Source organism: Anabrus simplex, chromosome 2 (assembly GCF_040414725.1).
Source record: "Anabrus simplex isolate iqAnaSimp1 chromosome 2, ASM4041472v1, whole genome shotgun sequence".
In the NCBI taxonomy this organism is placed as follows: Eukaryota; Metazoa; Arthropoda; class Insecta; order Orthoptera; family Tettigoniidae; genus Anabrus; species Anabrus simplex.
This window is the reverse complement of record NC_090266.1, coordinates 179,478,054-179,500,878: the sequence shown is the minus strand read 5'-3', so window position 1 is coordinate 179,500,878 and position 22,825 is coordinate 179,478,054. Positions and strand designations below refer to the sequence as shown.

The window sequence follows — 22,825 nt, the reverse complement described above, 5'->3', positions numbered from 1 at the left end:
TCATTTGCGTATATTAAGAAAAGTAACGGACCGATTATACTACCCTGTGCAATTCCCTTCCAAACTTTCTCTTCCTGCGATACATTATTTCCTACTTTGACTTTCTGAACCCTTGAATTTAGAAATGTTTTTATCCAACGTGTAACCCTTACGTCCAATCCTATTCCCTCCAATTTCTTTAATAATATTCCATGTTCCACTCTATCAAAGGCTTTGGAAAGACCTATGGCTATGCAATCTAACTGACCTCCTGAATTGAACTGATCTGATATCTCCTGCTGAAATCCCACCAGTTGTGCCTCACAACAAAATTTCTTTCTAAATCCATACTGGCTCCTCATGAACCAATTTTTATCATCACATATCCCTCTGATGTACTTTGATATTAAACTCTCCAGTATTTTACAAACTATACTTGTCAGGCTGATTGGTCTGTAGTTCTCTGGTTTCCTTTTATCACCCTTTCCTTTATAAATTGGTATTATAGATTCCTTCCATTCCTTTGGTATTACACTATTATTTATGACATAGTCAAAGATAAATTTTAAATAAGGCACTATGTACCACCCCATTGTCTTTAACACCTCCCCAGTAATTTTATCACTTCCTGCTGCTTTTCCTTGCTGAAGCAGTTGGATTTCTCTGAAAATACCTTCATTTGTGAATGAGAAGCTTCTTGTTTCCCTCTGTCTCTCTCCCTCTCTATCTTCTGTTTCGGTTTCCAACTCCTGACAATCTTCTACTGAATCTTTCCCTACTACATAGGTTTGCTTTTTCAGTATCAGTATCTGATATTTCAGCAGTAGCCAAGCATTCCTACGAAACAAGGCATGGAATATCATTTGATAGGACCAAGATCCTAGCAGCTATCCCTTGTAATCTGGAAAGGAAAATCCGCGAAGCTATCGAAATTAAGAAACATCCGAACAATATGAATTTAGAAGAAGGATATAAATCAGTAATTCTTGGATGCCTATCATTCATAGTTTAAGACATCCAGACCAAAACATTAACACGCAGGCCAAAACTCCAATTACATAACAGCGCAGGCAATGTCATTTCATGAATAAGTTTGAGTGGTGTCTTTAAAAGTAGGAAAGATCACAATATGAAGATGAGGTTGGAATTCAAGAGGACAAATTGGGGCAAATATTCGTTTATAGGAAGGGGAGTTAGGGACTGGAATAACTTACCAAGGGAGATGTTCAATGAATTTCCAATTTCTTTGAAATCATTTTCTTAAAGGCTAGGAAAACAACAGATAGGGAATCTACCACCTGGGCAACTGCCCGAAATGCTGATCAGTAGTGACTGAGTTGAGTTTCATCCTTGGCTTTGATAACATGAAAGTGACTGAGGTATGAGTGATGTTAGTAATGCCAATCCTTATGCACCCAGTCCCTGTTACGAATGGTGTGAATTTGTGCTCATAGGGTTGGTTGATGTGGGCATTTCAGTGAGCTGGGCAGACAGATGTAATAGCAACTTCTGGCTCAGTGAGGAAAGCAACGGGAAACTACCTCACTCCTCATTTCCCTACTACGCCTCAACAGTGATGCCTAGGCCACCTAACGGCTGATGGCTGAGCTGTCGAGGTCCAAACCAGCCTCTGGGCTGAGCACTTGTCATACATTTTATTATTATTATTATTATTATTATTATTATTATTATTATTATTATTATTATTATTATTATTATTATTATTATTACAAATAACCAATCTTATAATAATACGCTATTAGTAATAACTACTCTATCTTATTCCTGTGGACCATTTCATTTTCAAATCCAGGATGGATCTAATTTCTATTATATTTCTGAACACAAATCACATAGTTGAAATGTCCTTTTTTATTTTTTTTATTACAGTACAGCCCTTAAATATGCGTTTTTTACTTATGAAAGGCCTGGGCATGAGAGAGTTAAGATAACTCAGATTAGTGCTTATTTTTCAATGTTAAGAAAAAATAATAAAGATTAATACATACTCGTATTTCACTGGCTAATTCTTCAGCTAAGCCATCAATTCCAAGAATAACTAAATTAAGTTGATTATTGTCAGAGTTGAGTACCCACTGACTATTGTGGTTCCACGATGAGGGCCTGGCAAATAATAACAAAGAAAGATAGAATGAATAAGAGACACAGTTTCTTTTAATAATTCCTAACACAAATTGTTTTAAAACAATAACATTCTAAATATGTTTCAAAATTTACTCAAAATGTCATTACATAAAAATCAAGAGTCATGTCTTACCTATGTGCTTTGGTTCCTAGTATACGTTCAATTAATGCATCCATACAGTTTGGAAAAGCTGGACAGTGTTCTCTAATAGGGCAATGTACAAATCCCAAATGTTGAAATAACATCAATTTTCTATCTTGATCTAATCGATCCAGTGATTTGTACCTAAAAAATAGATGTATAAAAAATGGTGACAATCATAATAAAATTCAGATTTTAGAGAGAGAACTGTAAATTAACACACATAAAAACCGTTACAAGGATGTAGCAAGAGTTATAGATGATGATGATGATGATGATGATGATGATGATGATGATGATATGGCATAGGCCATTGTGCTCCCATCGCCCAGTGGTAATCCACTTCAATCAACCTCCCGAGTACTGGCAGGAAAATAAAAGCGTGATGTATGGAGAAAATGCCAGCCTGAGCTGAACACCATGTTCTCTCCAAGGCTCACAACCGTGGTATTAGCTTGAGTCTGTGTGAAACACTGCCAGCTCCAATCAACAGTATTTCAACTGTCAAAAGCAAGGTGGAAAAATCCGCAGAAGCTACTACTGCAGGTGGTATCCAATCCACAGTCACCATGAGCGACATATGCAGGCATTCAGATTCTGGCAAGCCTGCACCAACATCATGCTTGGAGGTTACAATTGACAAATTTCATTGTAATGGTCTGTATTAATGTAATTTGATTAAGAACTTTATTTTATATAAAGTGTCCACTTAACCCTACAACACAAAGGTTCATAATGATTAAGACTGCCAATTCTTCATTGTTGCTTGAAAAGTGCAGGTAGGATACAAGCACTTCCATAACTTCAGTACCTTCCAAGCTTTAATGTGATTGATGTGCTTAAGACCGCAAAGAGGAAACTCCACGCACTGCTTAGAAAAGAGTGGCGGCCTTTCTGAAAGTCGTCATTTTTATGATCGTTCGTAACTTCGTTAGATCTAATAAGGTCAGTAATGCTTACGATATGGGCTTATACTGTAATTACTTTTATGCATGCTCCAAGCTTTGTTTACTGAGATAATACCAGCATTTATAAACTCAGTCTTCTTCTCTTATTTTATTTCAGATAAGATTTAATAAATGCAAATGATCCAAATCTTGGAGATAAAGTAATAAAAATTCTTGATGAGCTGGAGCAAGAGGAGGATGACATTCAACCTACAGATGGCGAGAGTGAAGAGCACCAAATTACAATCGTTGATCCAGACCCTCCAGATTCTGGCGAAGAAGGGAGCGATGCTCTATTGCGATCAAGAAACCAACCCAGGATGGTTTCTTCGTCTTCCTTGTCATCACTGTCATCCATCATTTCAGATTCATGTGAAAGTATTTCTCCATCTTTCAATGATAACTACATCATTTGGCCTGGAAAAATCTCTCTGCAGGGTAAAGACGGACGTCACTGGTCATCTGTAGCACCTAAAAATTTTTTTTTTAAAAGACAGCCCGTACACCTCAAATAAATGTTATTCATCACATTTAGTCTCCTATCTAAGGCGCTAGAAATGCCTGTGGAAGATAAAATTTCTGGAACAGCTTACTGTGATGGAACAGGATACAATATTGTGTTATGATATTTAACCCAATGAACTCGGATGACTAGGCACGCCCGCTTGCGAGCACATGGCCTACAACACGGACAATGAGGTGAGCCCGCGCATTGCCAACGCTCAGATATCTGTAGTCCACCCATCTGTAACAGATGGCTCTTACGTTGAGATTTTCGTATACTAGAAGGTTGAGGGGAAGGGAGGTCAAAGTTTTGCTTTGTTTGACCTACACAACACGTGTATAGGGAGACTATGAAATATTTCAAATTCCTTTCAAGCCAGTAGTCAATATGGCAGCTAACAGCGCGTGCATTTCTGAACACGAGGAATTAGCGAAGTAAATGTATAGTATTTTAGATAGTGATTCCGACGACAGTGTAAGTGAAGATCTTCAGGAATTAGAAGACAATTTGTGTGAGGAAGTGTTAAGTGTAAATAGTGTAAATGAGTCAGGAAATCTATATATCACTAGTGACTCAAAGTGAAGATGAGCAAAACCTTCATGCCAGGCCTCCACAACCAAAACCGGAGATGCCAACTTTTAAGAAAGGCAATTCGGGCACCTGGGAGGGGGGCAGCGACCGCAGAATTTTATTTTTTATTTTTTCGAGATCTTACTAACATATTATCAATGAAAAATCAATGAACAAGGTGATCTGCAGTACATATCTGAGTGGAGGTTGAAGGATCATTTCTTTTGTTGAGTACTGTGGTTGCTCCCTTAGCAGCTCGTAGTTCCTGTTTGGTAAACGTACACTGGTGACATGCTTTTCCTTTTGATATCATGTGCATCCTCTGCACTAACAGAGCACTTAACAGTTCGGAGTTCATATTAGCACAGAACTCAGTCTTGTTCTACCTCACCATGAAAATGAAAATCCACAGCCTGTTTTCAATCATTCGACAGGGTCAGGGATGGAATGAAAGAGACCCCCCATCTAGCGGCGAGGATAGGAATTGCGCCGGCTGCCGAAGCCTGTCGCACTCCTCTGGGGCAATGATTAATGAATAACTGATGGAATGAAATATTGGAGAGTGTTGATGGAATAAAATATGACAGGGAAAATCGGAGTACCCGGAGAAAAACCTGTTCTGCCTCTACTTTGTCCAGCACAAATCTCACATTGATTGACCGGGATTTGAACAACGGAACCCAGCGGTGAGAGGCCGTCGCGCTGCCGTCTGAGCCATGGAGGCTGTTCTTCCTCACCATGCGCAACTGAAACATCACGGCTTCATACACTACGAAACACGTGTCCAAGAGATTTTAAGGAACACAGTAAACAGGGCCATTCTTTCAAGTGTTCCTCCCTAAAGTTTTGGTTTATTACTAGCGTCACTAATCACAGTAACGTCAGCACATGTATTTTCCTGCACAAGAAATCGCTTCATTATTTCTAACCTATCGCATTTTGTAACACACGATTAGCATAAATCCTAGAAGAGCAATATATGTAAATTTGGCAACCAAAATCGCAATAAATACTTCTTCAACAGTCACACACACAGTATCCACAATGAAACTGAGTTTGTCACCACTTTGCTGCCGAAACAAAGACAAAAGAACTCTCATACTTGCATGGAAGTCTGGTCATGTGACGAACGAAGACAATAACTCCACAAGATATACCACTTCACAGATGCCTATTTTTCCGGAACTGGAAGCACACACTGTGTTCGGCGCGTGAAAACTTGAAAATAGTCTTAAACGAGGGACAGGAAAGGGGTATCAATTATTACCGAAAAATCTGAAAATAATATTCTCAGAATTCAGGCTGCAATGGCATTCCCTGTGTATCCTTTTGAACACTACATACACTTAGATTTAAAAATCAACAAAAAATCGTAATTTGTGGTCTGTGATTCATAAAGGCGTAATTGTGATGGGTAATTCGTAATTATTACAATTGAATTGTAATAGTTGGTGTCTCTGCAAAATGTGCTAAACAGGATGACTGGGTTTGGATAAGTGGAGATAATAATCCTGTCATTCATCCCTTTACTGCACACAGTGGTGTTCGAGTTTTTATTTAAGAGATATGCGGCCACAGGTCCATCAGAGCTCTCGGTCTTTTTAGACTACCGATGGACCCATTATATTCCGTAATTGCTAGAGACAAATAATTATGCTCAGAAGCAACTTATAGATGAGAAAAGGAAAGGCGAAAAGATGACGAAACATGGTTTACACAACGGAGGATGAAATAAAGGCATACTTTGCTTTGTGTATCCTGGCGTTTCATGTTCGGAAACTGGGTATCCAGTTATACTGGAGTAAAGATAGGTGTATTGAAACTCCTACCTTTTCAGAAACAATGAGCAGGGAAAGATTAGGCCTATAATTTCGCACTACACAGACACATTTTCTTCATTGTTTGAACTGTTGGAAACATTGCCTTAGACAAATCACTTGGTAGGCTGCTGTACGTGCAATGTAATGTAAGAGGGCTAGATTTGTCATAACAGTATATAAAATTTGCAATGCAAATACACGCTACTGCAACACCTTCCGTATATATACAGGGAATGATATGATTGACCCTTCCTTACCTGCGAGCGTTAATGTTGTTATGAGCATGTGTGAACATTTGTTGAACAAAGGTCACTCTCTGTACCATGACAACTGGTACATGTCTCCAGCCCTTTGTAAAAGGGTTAATGAAAAACAAACAAATATTTTAGGAACTGTCAGGGCCAACAGAAAAATCATGCCACCTGATATTTCATCTAAAGTACTACAAAGAGGTGAATATCAAACGTGGTTGTCCAACAACATTTTGTGCCTCAAGTGAAAGGACAACAAACATGTTCATTTCCTTTCTTCAAAACACACAACAGCAAATATTACATCAATGTGAAAACTCAGCAGAAAGCGCAGGCTAGTGCCATGGGAAGTAGTAAAAAAAACAACCCAAAACTGGCCCTTGAGTACCAAGATGGGATGAAGGGAGTAGATTTACAAGACCAGGACATTGTCCTTTTTTCCCTTCATGAGGATAACAGTCAAAGGGGAAAGAAAAATATTTTTCTATCTTCTAGACATTTGTCTTTTCAATTCCTTTGTAGTGTAGGCCTACTGTACTTTCTCACAGTCTGAGCACAGGAAACTGTATTACACAGACTTCCGGGTGGCTGTAGCGACACTGTTACTTGAGACCGTGCAGCTGCCTGATTACAGAGTCAGGCGATGACCTTCACCTAGTAAAACCCCTCTTAGGCTACAAACTAGAAACTGGGCTCATTTTCCCATGCACATTCCTAGTACTGAAAAAAAGAACAATCCCTCTAAGTGATGTTTTCTGTGCTCAAAGCAGAAGAAAAGAAGTGAGACAACGTGGCAGTGCAAGAAGTGTGAAATTCCACTACATCTCCCCGATTGCTTTGAAATTTATCACACAAAAATATCATTTTAGGTGAGTATATGTATTCATTCACCTACTGACAAAATTCAAGAGGACAAATTGGGGCAAATATTCATTTATAGGAAGGGGAGTTAGGGATTGGAATAATTTACCAACGGAGATGTTCTATAAATTTCCAATTTCTTTGAAATCATTTAAGAAAAGGCTAGGAAAACAACAGATAGGGAATCTGCCACCTGGGCGACTGCCCTAAATGCAGATCAGTATTGACTGATTGATTGATTGAATGATTGATTGAATTTCAGGTTAATATCTTGTACAGTTCTCTTTTTACAATCTATTTTCCAATGTGCTTCACAAACAGCTTCTCCACAGGGATTTAAATCTGAGTCAGTGTGACATGCAGGGGTGTTTAAATGAGAGTCCATTGGGTTAACTCCCGTCTCTAAGAGTTTCACTCATCTTTTTACTTTCTAGCATCAGCTGAAAGAGAGCACTCTGGTACTGTGAAGTGATCTCGTAATAATCCAGTTGTCCAATAAGAGATCTCTCCAAAGACAGACAATTTCAACATCAAAGATGTTAAACGTCCCTCTTATGACTCCTGATTCCTGGTAGAAATCTTCAATCTTCAACTCCCTCACTTTAACTGACAATGGGAGGTCGCCATGTGGTTTTCTAGAAAAGTGTTCAAATTTGTAAGATCTACCCTTCATCAATAAATATTTTAGCTCTGTTTGAGCGTTTTTGTCAATGGAACTTATTTTGTTCAAAATTGAATGTTTAAAATCTATCCTCAAAATTTGTAGCCTAATTCCCGCAGCTATTTCCAACTTGTCTCTGTGGCGTAGTTGCTAGAGCATTGACAATGGGAAATGAAAGTTTGAGGGCTCAAATCTGACCTCGATTTTCTTTTACTTGCGAATATCTGTTTTTCGCATGAAATAACGAGGTCAAAATTTTATTCTTGCTCCGCACCTGCATTTATTAAATGTGACCGTTAAAGCAAAATGCTTTGTTTTCAATGCTTCCATGAAAAATACCACCCAAATTAGTGTAATAATGAGTATGTGACAAATATTGTAAATAATGTAAACAATAATGTAAATATTAATATTGTATATATATATTTAAAAAAAGGTCCGCTTGCGTGGTGTAGTAGTTAGTGCGATAGCTGCCACCTCCGGAGAATCTAGTTCGATTCCCAGCTCTGCCACAAAATTTTGGCCTTAATTAAGGTACAGCCCCAGCATTTGCCTGGTGTGAAAATGGGAAACAACAGAAAACCATCTTCAGGGCTGCCGACAGTGGGATTCGAACTTACTGTCTCCCGAATACCCACTCAGTCTTGGGAAGTCAACTGAGTAAAAGAGGGCTCGATTCCCATCTCAGCCATCCCCAAAGTGGGTTTCCACTTCTCACCCAGGCAATGCCGGGATGGTACCCGACTTAAGGCCACGACCGCTTCCTTCCTTCTTCATCGTCTATCCCTTCCAAACTTCCCATGCCCTCACAAGGCCCCCTGTTCAGCATAGCAGGTGAGGCCACCTGGGTGAGTTACTGGTCTTCCTTCCCAGTTGTACCCCCCCAACGCAAAGTCTCACGCTCCAGGACACTGCCCTTGAGGTGGTAAAGGTGGGATCCCTCACTGAGCCCAAGGGAAAAACCAACCCTGGAGGGTAAAATGATTAAAAAAGAAAGAAAGAAAGAAAGAAAAAACAACTAATAATAAAAGTATTTGATGTAATCTAAAAAATTAAATATTGTACCAAAAACAGAATTAAAAGAAAAGATGAAAAAGAAAGAAAAAGGAAAAAGAATTAAGGTCGGATTAGAACTTGGAAACTTCAGTTACCAATGTCAATGAGCTAGCAACTACATCACGAAGACAAGTCAGAAATATCTGCAGGAATAAGACAACAAAAGTTTGAGGATAAATTTTGAACGTTAAATTGTGAACAAAATAAGATCCACTGGCAAAAATGTTCGACCAGGGTAATTTTTTTTTTTTTTAATGAAGGGCAAATCTTCAAAATTTGAACACTTCTCTAGCAAACCACATGGCAACCTTCCCTTATGAGCATAACTACTTAGGACATGCAATCCCTTTGATGAATCCGTTATTTCCATTCACTTTACCATCCAATTTAAGGACGATACAGCATGGAATATGTCCAAGGTGCTCTCTTACGTTCTACTGGATGAAGTGCCCCGGTTCTCACAATTGCTTACCTGGTTATTTAAACAATGATCCATAGTTCATAAAAATAGGCAGAAAATTACACCACAAGCCACCATCATGTAAGTGCTGTATGAAGCAAAAGATAAATAAATTGCAAACACACACGAAAGTGTACCAACCTTGAGTCATCCTGTAAAGCATCTGTTATTTCCTTGATATCAGCCTGAGTTATTGTACCAGTCGGTGCTATGCTTTTGAAGTGGTAGAAGAGATCTGCATGTTCCAAAAGTAATTCCTGTAATAATAATAATAATAATAATAATAATAATAATAATAATAATAATAATAATAATAATAATAATAATAATTATTATAACACCATCACCAACAACAATGATTATTTACAAGCAGACTTGCTCTTACTGAAAGATAAAGAATATACCTAGTGTTTCTTTCAATGTACATCACACCGAGCTCGATAGCTGCAGTCGCTTAATTGTGGCCAGTGTCCAGTATTCGGGAGATAGTAGGTTCGAACCCCACTATCGGCAGCCCTGAAAATGGTTTTCCGTGGTTTCCCATTTTCACACCAGGCAAATGCTGGGGCTGTACCTTAATTAAGGCCACGGCCGTTTCCTTCCCACTCCTAGCCATTTCCTGTCTCATCGTCGCCATAAGACCTATCTGAGTCGGTGCGACGTAAAGCAACTAGCAAAAAAAAAAATGTACATCACATTACACACACACATTCCACTATAGAAAATAATGCCTATTAGTGTCCAGTCTGCAAGCCACTGTGAATGAATTAAGCATCTTTGTCGAACTCTGTCTGCAATTACCTCAATGACCTGGTTTGCATCTATGCATCTTACCTTGAATTAATTGTAAACCAAGTCTACAAATACTTATAAAGTTTTTAGAGGTTCTACCTATTCAACAGAAAACAATGTTGCCTGAATGTATTATAACATATTAACTTTATTTGCAGTACTAGTTTCAGCGTTTCTTTAGTGCCATCATCAGCTGCATGGAAGTCATGAAAATCTGGCAATGAATGGTACAACCAACTCCTATAGACCTTTTGATTAAAATATATACATAGATACAATACAAAGTTATTGTCTCATATTTCTAAAGTTCACAAACTTTAAGGTCAAATGTCACACTTAAAAACAATCTGAAGGGAAAGAAATAAGGTTTGTGTGCATTGAAAGTTGTTCATATTGGGTACTGAGTTTGATCTTGTTGTTTACTTAGTCTTGCTTAATTTTTTTTTTTTTTTACACCTTGTGTGAAGTTCAATAGCACTGACTGAATTAAAACTGTATACATTCAAATCTGTTGGTGTTAAAACTCTGAATTACATTAATAAAACTAATTACACCAAAAACCTCATTGTGCTAGTATTTGTTTATAATTTTTATGTACTAAAATGTGCCATCCTCTGAAATCTTGATTCCTGTAGCAGGATGTTTACTGTGCTTGGCTGTACTGTTGAGTGTAACTTGATAAGGTGGAAACATACAAATGTATCCTGAAGATTTTAACATGGACTATGTTTCTCATTTCAATATCGGAACCTGCAAATGATGAAAACCCAAAATTAACGAAGGGAGGCGAGATAAAAACCGTATCAATTATTAAGCTATTTGAAGGACACACCTCAAACGGCCATAGATATAACGCGGCGGCTGTAGCACAATGAGTGGTGGCTTGTTTGAGTCATGTGCTTGAAGCAGAGATGCGTTGAGGAGGGGCAGTGAAGGAGGGGTCCGGGGGACGTTGCCGATGAAAAGAATAATATGAAAAACTATTACGTATAGCCTCTCTTAAGGAACCTGAGGAACTAGGAAATGCCTCTATGGTCCTAGTTACAATGATGGGGAAATCCAGGCATTTACCTTCCTGTGGTAGAGGGGGGCAACGAATGTTTGTAATGAGAATGTTATTACATACAGGTGGCTAACGAATGATGGGACCGGGTGTCTCCCGGAATAAGGAGATCCCTCTGCCAAGTGCCAACACTCTCTTCATAGGGTGGATGAGCGGGTGGAGTTTCCGGGCACCCTATTGCCCATGGGGTGAGAAATTGCCCCTAAAGGCGGATTAACTGACTTGTTATGGTCAACGGCATTGAGATGCGAAGGCAATGCAACCATGCAATCGTCTCTACTTGAGCAAATGATTAGCCTACTGATCATGAGCATTGGAACTCAAGATCCAGCAGGGGAAGACACTTGCAAGGCTTCCCAGGTCATAAGTCAGCGAAATCCTTGCTAAGGACAGGAAAAACAGATGAGAATCACAACGTGGAACGTCAGAACACTAATGACACCCGGGAAGTTAGAAGAGGTAAAGAGAGTGATGTAATATTGATATTTTAGGACTTTCTGAAACATGATGGCAAGGAAATGGTGATTTCATTAGTGATGCATTTAGGATCATCTATAGCGGAGGAACAATACCTGGTCAATACGATGTGGGACTAATTCTTGGGAAGAACTGGGCAAGGAATATTGAGAACACCTATCATGTAAATGACAGAATACTGATGGTGAAGATCAAAGCAAAACCTAGGGATATGACCATCATACAAGTGTACTTTCCAACATCGAACAGTAATGAAGATGAGGTTGAAGAGCTGTATGAGTGTCTTGATGAGCTACTAAAACGAATTGATAACAAGGAAAATCTGGTGATTATGGGAGATTTCAATGCTGTGGTTGGCTCAAAACCAGACAGAATGGGAATAGGGAAATTTGGACTGGGAAAGAGAAACAGCCGAGGTGAAAGGCTACTAGATTTTTGTGAACAGTACGATATGGTAATAACTAGCACCATGTTTGAAGTGCCTTTGAGAAGACGATATATCTGGAAAAGTCCCAGAGACACGCAAAGATACCAAATTGATTTCATATTAGTTAAAGTTAGGTATAGAAATCAAATTAAATCAAGCCACCGCTACCCTGGCGCTGAAGTGGACAGTGATCACACACTTGTGATGGCAACGTGCAATTTCAGACTTAAAAAGATAATCAGAAGGAAGAATGTCAGATAGGATTTAAACAGATTGAAAAACGAACAAATAAAACAGAAATATGCAGAGGATACAAATGCATTCATGAAGTATAATAATTGTAAGATGGACTGGGAAATGATAAAACAAGGACTCTCTGAGATACCATGTAGAACTTTAGGGAATAGAAGACTAGAGCCAAGGAAACCATGGATTACTGAAGAGATATTAGACCTCATTCAGAAGCGAAACCAGTATAAGATAAACACAGCATTAAGCCAAGATCAGTACGGAAAAACAAAGAATCTCATTGTGACAAAATGTAGGGAGGCAAAAGAAGTATGGATGAAGGAAATTACGCAGACTATAGAGAATGATATAATAGAAGGAAGAACAAATAGAGCATATCACATGATCAAATCACTCCAATATAAACCAAAACAAGAAGTTCAGTTATAAATTAATTCAATTATAAATTAATAGTGAAAATATCGCATAATGCTGGAAAGAATATCTTGAAGACCGGCACTGGGATGAAGAAGTAATGACAATTCCAGACTATCTTAAACCTGAACAGATGGTGGAAGAAGACAATATAGGCCCAAAAATCACATGGGAAGAATTTGACTTAGCACTACAAAACAATTAAAGGACAAGAATGCAACCAGACCGGATGACATACCAGCATAACTTCTCATGGGAGTAGGAGAAAGAATGAAACAACCACTGTATAACATAATTGCAAGATGCTATTACAATGGTGAAATTCCTGGAGACTTTACCTTACCAAAGATAGGAAATTCTACTGACTGTTCCAACTATAGAACACTAACACTGGTATCGCAAGAATCCAAAATATTGTTTTACGTAATTAAGAACAGGATTAAAAAGAAAACTGAACAATATACATTGCAGGATCAGTTTGGTTTTACAACAGGGAAGGGAACAAGAGAAGCTCTTCTAGCATTAAGAACTATTCTAGATTGAAGACTGAGTGTTAACATGAAAACATACATTGCTTTTGTGGATATAGAGAAAGCCTTTGACAAAGTAAACTGGAAACAACTCTTTAGGAACATGAAGAATATACGATTGCACTCGAGGGACAGAAGACTCATTTTACTCCTGTACAAAAATCAAAGCACAACAATAGAAATCAATGGTAATATTAAGACAGTATCCATTAGAAGGGGAGTGAGACAAGGTTGTGCGCTATCTCCATTTTTGTTCAACATGTTCATTGAGGAGGCCATATCAAAACTTAAGCAAAAAACCAAAGGAATTAAAATTAACGGACAACAATTCCACCATATAAGGTTTGCCAATGACATTACATTAATTGCAGATTCAGACAGGGAAATAAGTAAAATTCTACGAGTTTTAACATCAACACTACAAGAATCAAAATTGAAACTGAACACCTCGAACACAAAGTATTAGTTGTCAAGAAATCAACTGAGGAAATACCAATAAACATTAAGGTAAGTGATGAAAATGTACAATAAGTAAGTCAATTTTGCTACTTGGGAAGCATTATCACTCAGGACAACAGGTGCACCACATAAATCAGGAGGAGGATTGCTCTAGCTAAACAAGCCTTCTGTAACAAGAAACAGCTTCTGACAAGCACGAATTTTAACATTAAAATTACGAAAGAATTTGCCAAAATGTTTGTGTGGAGTGTTTTGTTGTATGGTTGCAAAACATGGGTCTTAGCAAAACAGGATATAACATACCTGGAAGCAATGGAAATGTGGATATGGAGGAGGATGCTGAAAATTAGTTGGACAGAGAAAAAGTCAAACAATACGGTCCTTAAGGAAACAGACGAAAAAAGGGAATTGATCAACATTGTAGAAAAGAGGAAAATTAAAATCCTTGGCCACACACTTCGACATAACACATTCTTCACGACTATACTGGAAGGAAAAGTTCTGGGGAAGATGGGAAGAGGAAAGCCGAGGAAGAAGTATCTGGATTCCATAATGGACAGGCTTAATTTGAAAAAATATGTTGAGCTGAAACGCTCAGCAGAGAAGAGACAAATGTGGTTGCAGCGACAAGGCCTTGCCTCTAGGATATGAATGAATGAAATTACGTATAGCACGAAAAATATTAATATTTGTTGGATATCTTATATTTGTTAACAATGTTATCAGGAAATCGAGCAGAATTCTAAGTTTTTCAGAAATTTCATTTAGATTAAGATTAGTATTAAAATACTGGTCTAAATGTATGAAGCATGCCTCCCTAACATCAAGCAACAACCCCTTGTTTAGCATCTCAATCTCAAGGTCTTGATCTATGTCCGTGAACTTGTGTTTATGATCGTGGACATGCTAGCCTACGGCTGATAATATATTATATTTCACAGCATTAAGATATTCAGTATATTGCAACGAGTTGGCGGGGTTGTAGGATCAATTAACACTAGACTGGTAGCTTCAATACTAAGATTTATTAGCTAGGCACTAAACAACACAAGACTACACACAACTTTTGTCATAACACACACTTACGCAGTTTGCGCGCTCTCTCTCCTTTCGTTTCTCACTTGTTCTCACACTACACAGTTTTACACTCACACACAAGGTCCTGCGTCGCACAGCTACACGTTCTCTCCTTCGCCGACAGTCCGCACTGTAGCACACTAGTCCGATAATAACGGCAGTTAACATACTTCACTATACTGGCAGTCGCTCACGACTGAACCACACCAACTTCTAACTCAGTCGAACTCTCACCGCCTGCAGCCAGGTCATTCCTCTCTTATATACCTGCACTGGCCCTTCTAGAATCGTCTGGATGCTGGATGGATCCAGCAACATCGCGAGATGGAACACTCCAGATTAATCGTGGAGTCATTTCCATACTCCTCTGTTATGGGACTACGAGCGGAAGCGAGTGGGGCTGGCCTAGCACTTAAGCGCTGCTTGTAATTGGCGCAGTTGAAGCGTAAGGGGTGGGCCTATAAGGTGCCGGGCCAGGCCCACTGACATTTGGCATGGTGGACGCTATATCCATTACAATATCTAACTCTGAAACTACGTCCTGTTTGCCCGACATGACCTCAGTCACAGTCATTGCATCGAAACTTATACACCCCTGAATTGGAGTAGAGATTGCTCCTATTAATTGCTGTTGTGTTATGTAAAACTCTTGTGCTTCTGTTATCCGTTCTGAATGCGATCTTAATGTTCCGCTTCTTAAAAATATTTGTGACCTTATAAACAGCTTTACTGAATGTAAATGTCGAAAAAGCTTTTCGTTTTGGTTTATCTTTAATCAAAGTGGTGCGAGGGCGATACTTTTGTTAATTATATATTCTATAAAGTCCTCTTTAAAGCCATTAAAATTGGCCATTAACCGGATGATCTTCAGTTCTCTGCTTAAATTGCACTAAGATATAGGTACCCTGAAGGCACGATTCACCAGGCTATTGTATCTTATAGTTATGAATTTCATTGGTTCTGTATTGAAGTGGGATTACAGTAAATAATATATAAATTCTTTCAAGGTCCACCTATTCAATACAATGACGTTTTATTGTGATTTAATCACATGTCAAATAGTCAAATGGTACTAGTTTCGGCATCTATGTGCCATCATCAGCCTTGAGTACAAATTAAAACAAGATTAACATACATACATACATACATACATACATACATACATACATACATACATACATACATAATCATTATAGACTGTTGTGCCTTTCAGCGTTCAGTCTGCAAGCCTCTGTGAATTTACTAAACGTCGCCACAATCCTCAATTTGCAACTAGTGTTGTGGCCTCATTTAGTTCTATACCTCTTATCTGTAAATCGTTAGAAACCGAGTCTAACCATCGTCGTCTTGGTCTACCTCTACTTCTCTTACCCTCCATAGCAGAGTCCATTATTCTCCTAGGTAACCCATCCTCCTCCATTCGCCCCACATGACCCCACCACCGAAGCTGGTTTATACGTACAGCTTCGTCCATCGAGTTCATTCCTAAATTAGCCTTTATCTCCTCATTCCGAGTACCATCCTGCCATTGTTCCCACCTGTTTGTACCAGCAATCATTCTTGCTACTTTCATGTCTGTTACTTCTAACTTACGAATAAGATATCCTGAGTCCACCCAGCTTTTGCTCCCGTAAAGCAAAGTTGGTCCGAAAACAGACCGATGTAAAGACAGTTTTGTCTGGGAGCTGACTTCCTTCTTACAGAATACTGTTGATCGCAGCTGCGAGCTCACTGCATTAGCTTTACGACACCTTGATTCAATCTCACTTAATATATTACCATCCTGGGAGAACACACAACCTAAATACTTGAAATTATCGACCTGTTCTAGCTTTGTATCACCAATCTGACATTCAATTCTGTTGAATTTCTTACCTATTGTCATCAATTTAGTCCTAGAAAGTCTAATTTTCAGACCATACTCATTGCACCTATTTTCAAGTTCCAAGATATTAGATTGCAGGCTTTCGGCACAATCTGCCATTAAGACCAAGTCGTCAGCATAGGCCAGACTGCTTATTACATTTCCACCTAACTGAATCCCTCCCTGCCATTTTATACCTTTCAGCAGATGATCCATGTAAACTACGAACAGCAAAGGTGAAAGTTTACAGCCTTGTCTAACCCCTGTAAGTACCCTGAACCAAGAACGCATTCTACCATCAATTCTCACTGAAGCCCAATTATCAACATAAATACCTTTAATTGATTTTAATGATCTACCTTTAATTCCATAGTCCCCCAGAATGGCGAACATCCTTTCCCTAGGTACCCTGTCATATGCTTTCTCTAGATCTACGAAAGATAAACACAACTGACTATTCCTCTCGTAGCATTTTTCAATTACCGGGCGCATACTGAAACTCTGATCCTGACAGCCTCTCTGTGGTCTGAAACCACACTGGTTTTCATCCAACGTCCTCTCAACGACTGATCGCACCCTCCCTTCCAAAATGCCAGTGAATACTTTGCCTGGTATACTAATCAATGAGATACCTCGATAGTTGTTGCAATCCTTCCTGTTCCCTTGCTTATAGATAGGTGCAATTACTGCTTTTGTCCAATCTGAAGGTACCCTACCAACACTCCATGCTAATTTTACTACACTATGAAGCCATTTCATCCCTGCCTTCCCACTATACTTCACCATTTCAGGTCTAATTTCATCTATTCCTGCTGCTTTATGACTATGGAGTTTATTTACCATTCTTTCCACTTCCTCAAGCGTAATTTCACCATCATTTTCCTCCTCCCCATGAGCTTGGCTGTTCGCAACACCACCAGGGTGATTTCCTTTTACATTGAGAAGATGTTCAAAATATTCCCTCCACCTCTCCAGTGATTCCCTGGGATCTATTATGAGTTCACCTGAATTACTCAAAACACTGTTTATTTCCTTTTTTTCCTCCCTTCTTAAGATTCTTTATTACTGTCCAGAAAGGTTTCCCCTGCTGCTTGACCTAGCCTTTCCAGGTTGTTACCAAAGTCTTCCCATGACTTCTTTTTGGATTCAACAACTATTTGTTTCGCTCTGTTTCTTTCATCTACGTACAAATCCCTGTCTGCCTCGGCCCTTGTTTGGAGCCATTTCTGATAAGCCTTCTTTTTACGTTTACAGGCTGTTCTCACTTCATCATTCCACCAAGATGTTCGCTTTTTCCCATCTTTACACACAGCTGTTCCTAGGCATTCCTTTGCTGTTTCTACTACAACATCCCTATATGCCACCCACTCACTTTCTATATCCTGAACCTGCTTACTGTCTACTGTTTGAAACTTCTCACTAATCATATCCATGTACTTCTGTCTAATTTCCTCGTCCTGGAGATTTTCTACCCTTATTCGTTTGCAGACAGATTTCACTTTCTCTACCCTAGGCCTAGAGATACTTAGTTCACTACAGATCAGATAGTGGTCTGTATCATCAAAAAATCCCCGGAAAACTCGTACATTCCTAACAGATTTCCTGAATTCGAAATCTGTTAAGATATAGTCTATTATGGATCTGGCACCCCTAGCCTCCCATGTGTAGCGGTGAATAGTCTTATGCTTGAAGAATGTACAGTAAAACCTCGTTAATTCGAAGTCGTTGGGACTAAAAAATCGGACTTCGAATTACGTGATTTCGAATTAACTGCCAATTTGCAATTCAGAAGTACCAACTTTTGCAGCGTTACAAAATATTCTAAGGTCCGTTACTGCATGCAGTTAACCTTGATTCACAGTTTATACCTTTCAAAAGCCATGAAAAAAGAACTATTTCCAAAATGTATCCAAGAAGGTGCATTTACAGTATTCAAATAATGCACTTGGATACCTCACTGGAAACATAACCTCAAGCAAGGAAAAAAAGAAAAAAAAAAAAAAAAAAGCACGATTCAAAGACGAGGAGAAATCTATGCTGGCTCCCATGTGCAAGTGCTTTTTTCACTGGATCACTATACTGTATGCATTTTAGATGCCTTGTATTTACAAAGAAAGTACCCGATGCCCTTAAAATCGAACTTTCCTATGACTCTATCCTTGTACGATTTCCCGCCATGGCATTTCTCTCGTAATTCAGAAATGTAAACACTTGCCGCGTAACAAAGTGTTCTAAGACCCATTAATACATGCAATCACCTCATTCACAGTTTAAACTTTTCAAATGCCATGGAAAGAACTATTTCCGAAATGTGTCCAACAAGGTGCATTTACAATGTTTAAATAATGCACTTGGATAAATCACTGATAAACATAACCTCACGCAACGACAGAAAAAATTCACACATTTCGAAGACGAGGATAAATTACGCTGGTTCCCCTATGCAATGCATTATTTTTTTGGATTTCTGTACTGTTTGTATTTTTAGATGCTTTGTACTGGCATAGAAAGTGCCCGACATCCTTAAAACATTGTGGCTTATCGAACTTTCCTATGACGAGGGGATAAAGTTTCTTGCTTCCATGTGCATTGCAACGCACTACAATGACCCCCATCCCCGACCTTTGTACGATTCCCCGGCTGCCACTTTCTCCTTTAAAACCATAAGACCGTTTGGGCTTGTGTTAAAATAAAGCAATGCAGTTACGTCGGCAATGACAATATTGTTCGGTGCCTACGAATTTATTATATGAGTCACGTTTTTTCATCAACTGTCGTCATCGCCAGTGTTCATGGATTCTGTTTTTCCAGACACTGCCTGTTGCGTGATATTACGGCGTTCCTTAAAAGGTTGAATACAAAAGAATTCCAATTTCATTCAATTTAGCCATCATGAAGCGCACTGTAGACCCACCAAAGTGAGTGTAAGTGTGGAAAGCTACCCCTCCACGTTCCGGAACACGCGTTCTATTAGGACGTGGAAAAATTTTGAGTTGAAATTACTCTGTAACATACTATTGTTTTAAACAGTAAAGGCAGTTTTGAATTCGAAGTCTGAATTTCGGCAATGGGGGCGACATTGTACTTCGAATTACGAATTATCCGTATTTCGAATTAAACAATTTAAATAACAAGCAAAACTGTATCTCATGTTTCCGGGAACGAGAGCTTCTTCGAATTAGGCGGGATTTTGAATTAACCGATTTCGAATTATCGAGGTTCTACTGTATTCGTAACAGCTAAACCCATACTAGCACAGAAGTCCAGCAAACGCTTCCCATTCCCATTAGCTTCCATATCTTCCCCACATTTACCAATCACCCTTTCGTATCCTTCAGTTCTATTCCCAACTCTCGCATTGAAATCGCCCATTAGCACTATTCTATCCTTGCTGTTGACCCTGACCACGATGTCACTCAATGCTTCATAAAACTTATCAACTTCATCCTCATCTACACCCTCACATGGTGAATACACGGACAAAGTTCTAGTCCTAATTCCTCCAACTGACAAATCTACCCACATCATTCGCTCATTTACGTGCCTAACAGAAACTATGTTGCGTGCAATTGTATTCCTGATAAAGAGCCCTACTCCAGACTCTGCCCTTCCCTTTCTAACACCCGTCAAGTACACTTTATAATCTATCTCTTCCTCGTTATCTCCCCTTACCCGAATATCACTTACACCTAGCACATCCAAATGCATCCTCTTTGCTGACTCAGCCAGTTCTACCTTCTTTCTTCCATAAGCCCCATTAATATTGATAGCTCCCCATCGAATTCCATTTTGTTCGCCAAGTTGTTTCCAAGGAGTCCCTCACCTGTCAAATGGGAGAGGGACTCCATTACTCCCATAGGTCCGAGGCTTGCTTAAAGTGTTCTGAGCTCGGTAAATTCATGAAGCAGGATGCTGCCCTACTTGCACATAGTCCAAGTGAGGATCTCTCCTCTAACGGGTTATGGACCACCAGTGAATTGTACAGTCCTAGCCGCCTGAGCACAAGGAGGGCCACGACTCAGAATATGTCCGAGATGCACACTCCCATTCCATAGCAACTGGTATCCCGACTATCAGGACCACTTACTAGGCCACTCAGCCGTTGCCCATGGTTCACGAACTAGGACGTGACTACAGTAACCCACAAACATGAACCATATCACAAAAACTACAGATGTGAAAACTGGTATTTGGAATCTCCTTTAAAAATAAAGAAACACGTTTCTTTTTTTTTCTTTTCGGAAAATCGACGTAAGGGGTGTGGGGTTGAAAATAAGTAAATAAGGAGTTGAAATATGTTTATGAGGATACTTTTTCTTAAAAACTGAAGCTGTTACAGACGTGAAAGTTGGTATTTTGAATTTCCTTTCAAAATAAAAGAAACACGCATTTTTTTCGGGAAGTCCACTTGATATAGATGTTGATTCCCATTGGGAATCTGAAATCCACTTAAGGCGGTAGAGGGGTGGAAAGAAGTGCAGAAGAAGAAGTTGAATTAATCTTATGAGTATACATTTATTTCAAAACCTGAAGGTGTTACAGACGTACAGACATGAAAACTGGTATTTAGAATCTCCTTTAAATATAATGAAACACATTTTTTTGTTTTCAGAAAATCTACTTAAGGGGCTGAAAGGAATTGGAAAAGCGGGTGAATTTCTTAAAATGAGTTCCGGTATATCTACATTATATGTCAAAAACGTAACGTGTTAGAGACAAGAAACTTCATATTTTTAAAGTCCTTTAAAAATACAGGAATATGTACCTTTATGTTTTTGGAGGAGGCACTTAATTGGGGGTGGGGGTGAAAAGAACTGAAAAATAGTTGAATTATTTTTTATGAGGATACTTGTATCTTAAAAAGTGAAGACGTTAGAGACTTGAAGATTGGTATTTGGAATATCCTTTAAAAGCAAAGAAACATGTATTTTTGTTTTCAGAAAATATACTTAAATGGAGCCTGGGGGTGGGCAAAGGACTGATCAAGGGTTTGAATTCTTTTTATGAGGATACTTATGTACAATATATCTCAAAAACGGAAGATATTACAGATGTGGGAATAGGTATTTGGAAACTCTTTTAAAAATAAAGAAACATGTATATATTTTTTCGACTTGAGAGAAGACTGTTTCTCACATGTACAATTCTATGTCACATGGTCGCCTTAGCCCCAAAACATGGTTTACAAAGAATTTCTGGGGTAAATGAAACTCAATTTTCGGGTGAGTTTTTATACTTCAGGAATTTTCAGATAATGTCTTAGTACAATGCCGAGGAACGATTACTTTAATCAAGTTACAGAATCCACGCGAGCGACACTGCGGGTAATGGCTAGTTATGAATAAATTATGACAAGTCCATTAAGCTCTAACTCCTGCAATGTTAGGTTGACTAGGAAAAATAACAATCAAGGAAAATTTTGCCTGTAATTTCCCCAAAGTAGACACACTCCACAGTGATTTGATTTCCCCTTCATACTATCAACCTGGGAGGATATTTATCCCAAGTACTAAAATGGTCCAACTAGCTCTAATTTAATATTCCCTCGAAAACAAATCCAGCAGAGAACACTTCAGTTTTCATTAATATGAATGGGGATGGAATGTGTGCAGCCAAGGAGAAAATTCTACCTTAAGAATTCCCAGAGTAGACCTCGTTGAGCATGTCTGGGAATATTTAGATGATTATGCTGCTGCTGCCTGTCTTTTTAATTTTTTTTTTTTTTTACAAGTTTCTCTTTACGTCACACCATTACAGACAGGTCTATAGGTCTTATGGCGGTGATGGGACAGCAAAGGGCTAGGAGTGGGAAGGGAGCGGCCGTGACCTTAATTAAGGTACAGCCCCAGCATTTGCCTGGTGTGTAAATGGGAAACTGCGGAAAACCATCTTCAGGGCTGCCGACAGTGTGGTTCGAACCCAGTATGTCCCGAATACTGGAATACTGATTACTGGCCACACTTAAGCAACTGCAGCTATCAAGCTCGATAGCTTGTTGTTTATTTTTTTATTTTTTATTTTTTTGCTAGGGGCTTTACGTCGCACCGACACAGATAGGTCTTATGGCAACAAGCTT

At 38.9% G+C, this 22,825-nt stretch overlaps 1 protein-coding gene across 5 annotated transcripts in view; it reads right to left on the bottom strand.

Annotated features, from left to right (window-relative positions):
* Positions 1-22,825, bottom strand: part of RhoGAPp190 (Rho GTPase-activating protein 190) — a 1,293,865-nt gene that overhangs the window by 975,378 nt on the left and 295,662 nt on the right. For all 5 annotated transcript variants that reach the window (XM_068226122.1, XM_068226123.1, XM_067140451.2 and 2 more), the window contains exons 9-11: positions 9,539-9,654; positions 2,258-2,410; positions 1,989-2,103 (exon numbers count right to left, since the gene is read on the bottom strand). In XM_068226122.1, the coding sequence (XP_068082223.1) occupies positions 1,989-2,103; positions 2,258-2,410; positions 9,539-9,654 (384 nt within the window). The remainder of the gene's footprint in view (positions 1-1,988; positions 2,104-2,257; positions 2,411-9,538; positions 9,655-22,825) is intronic.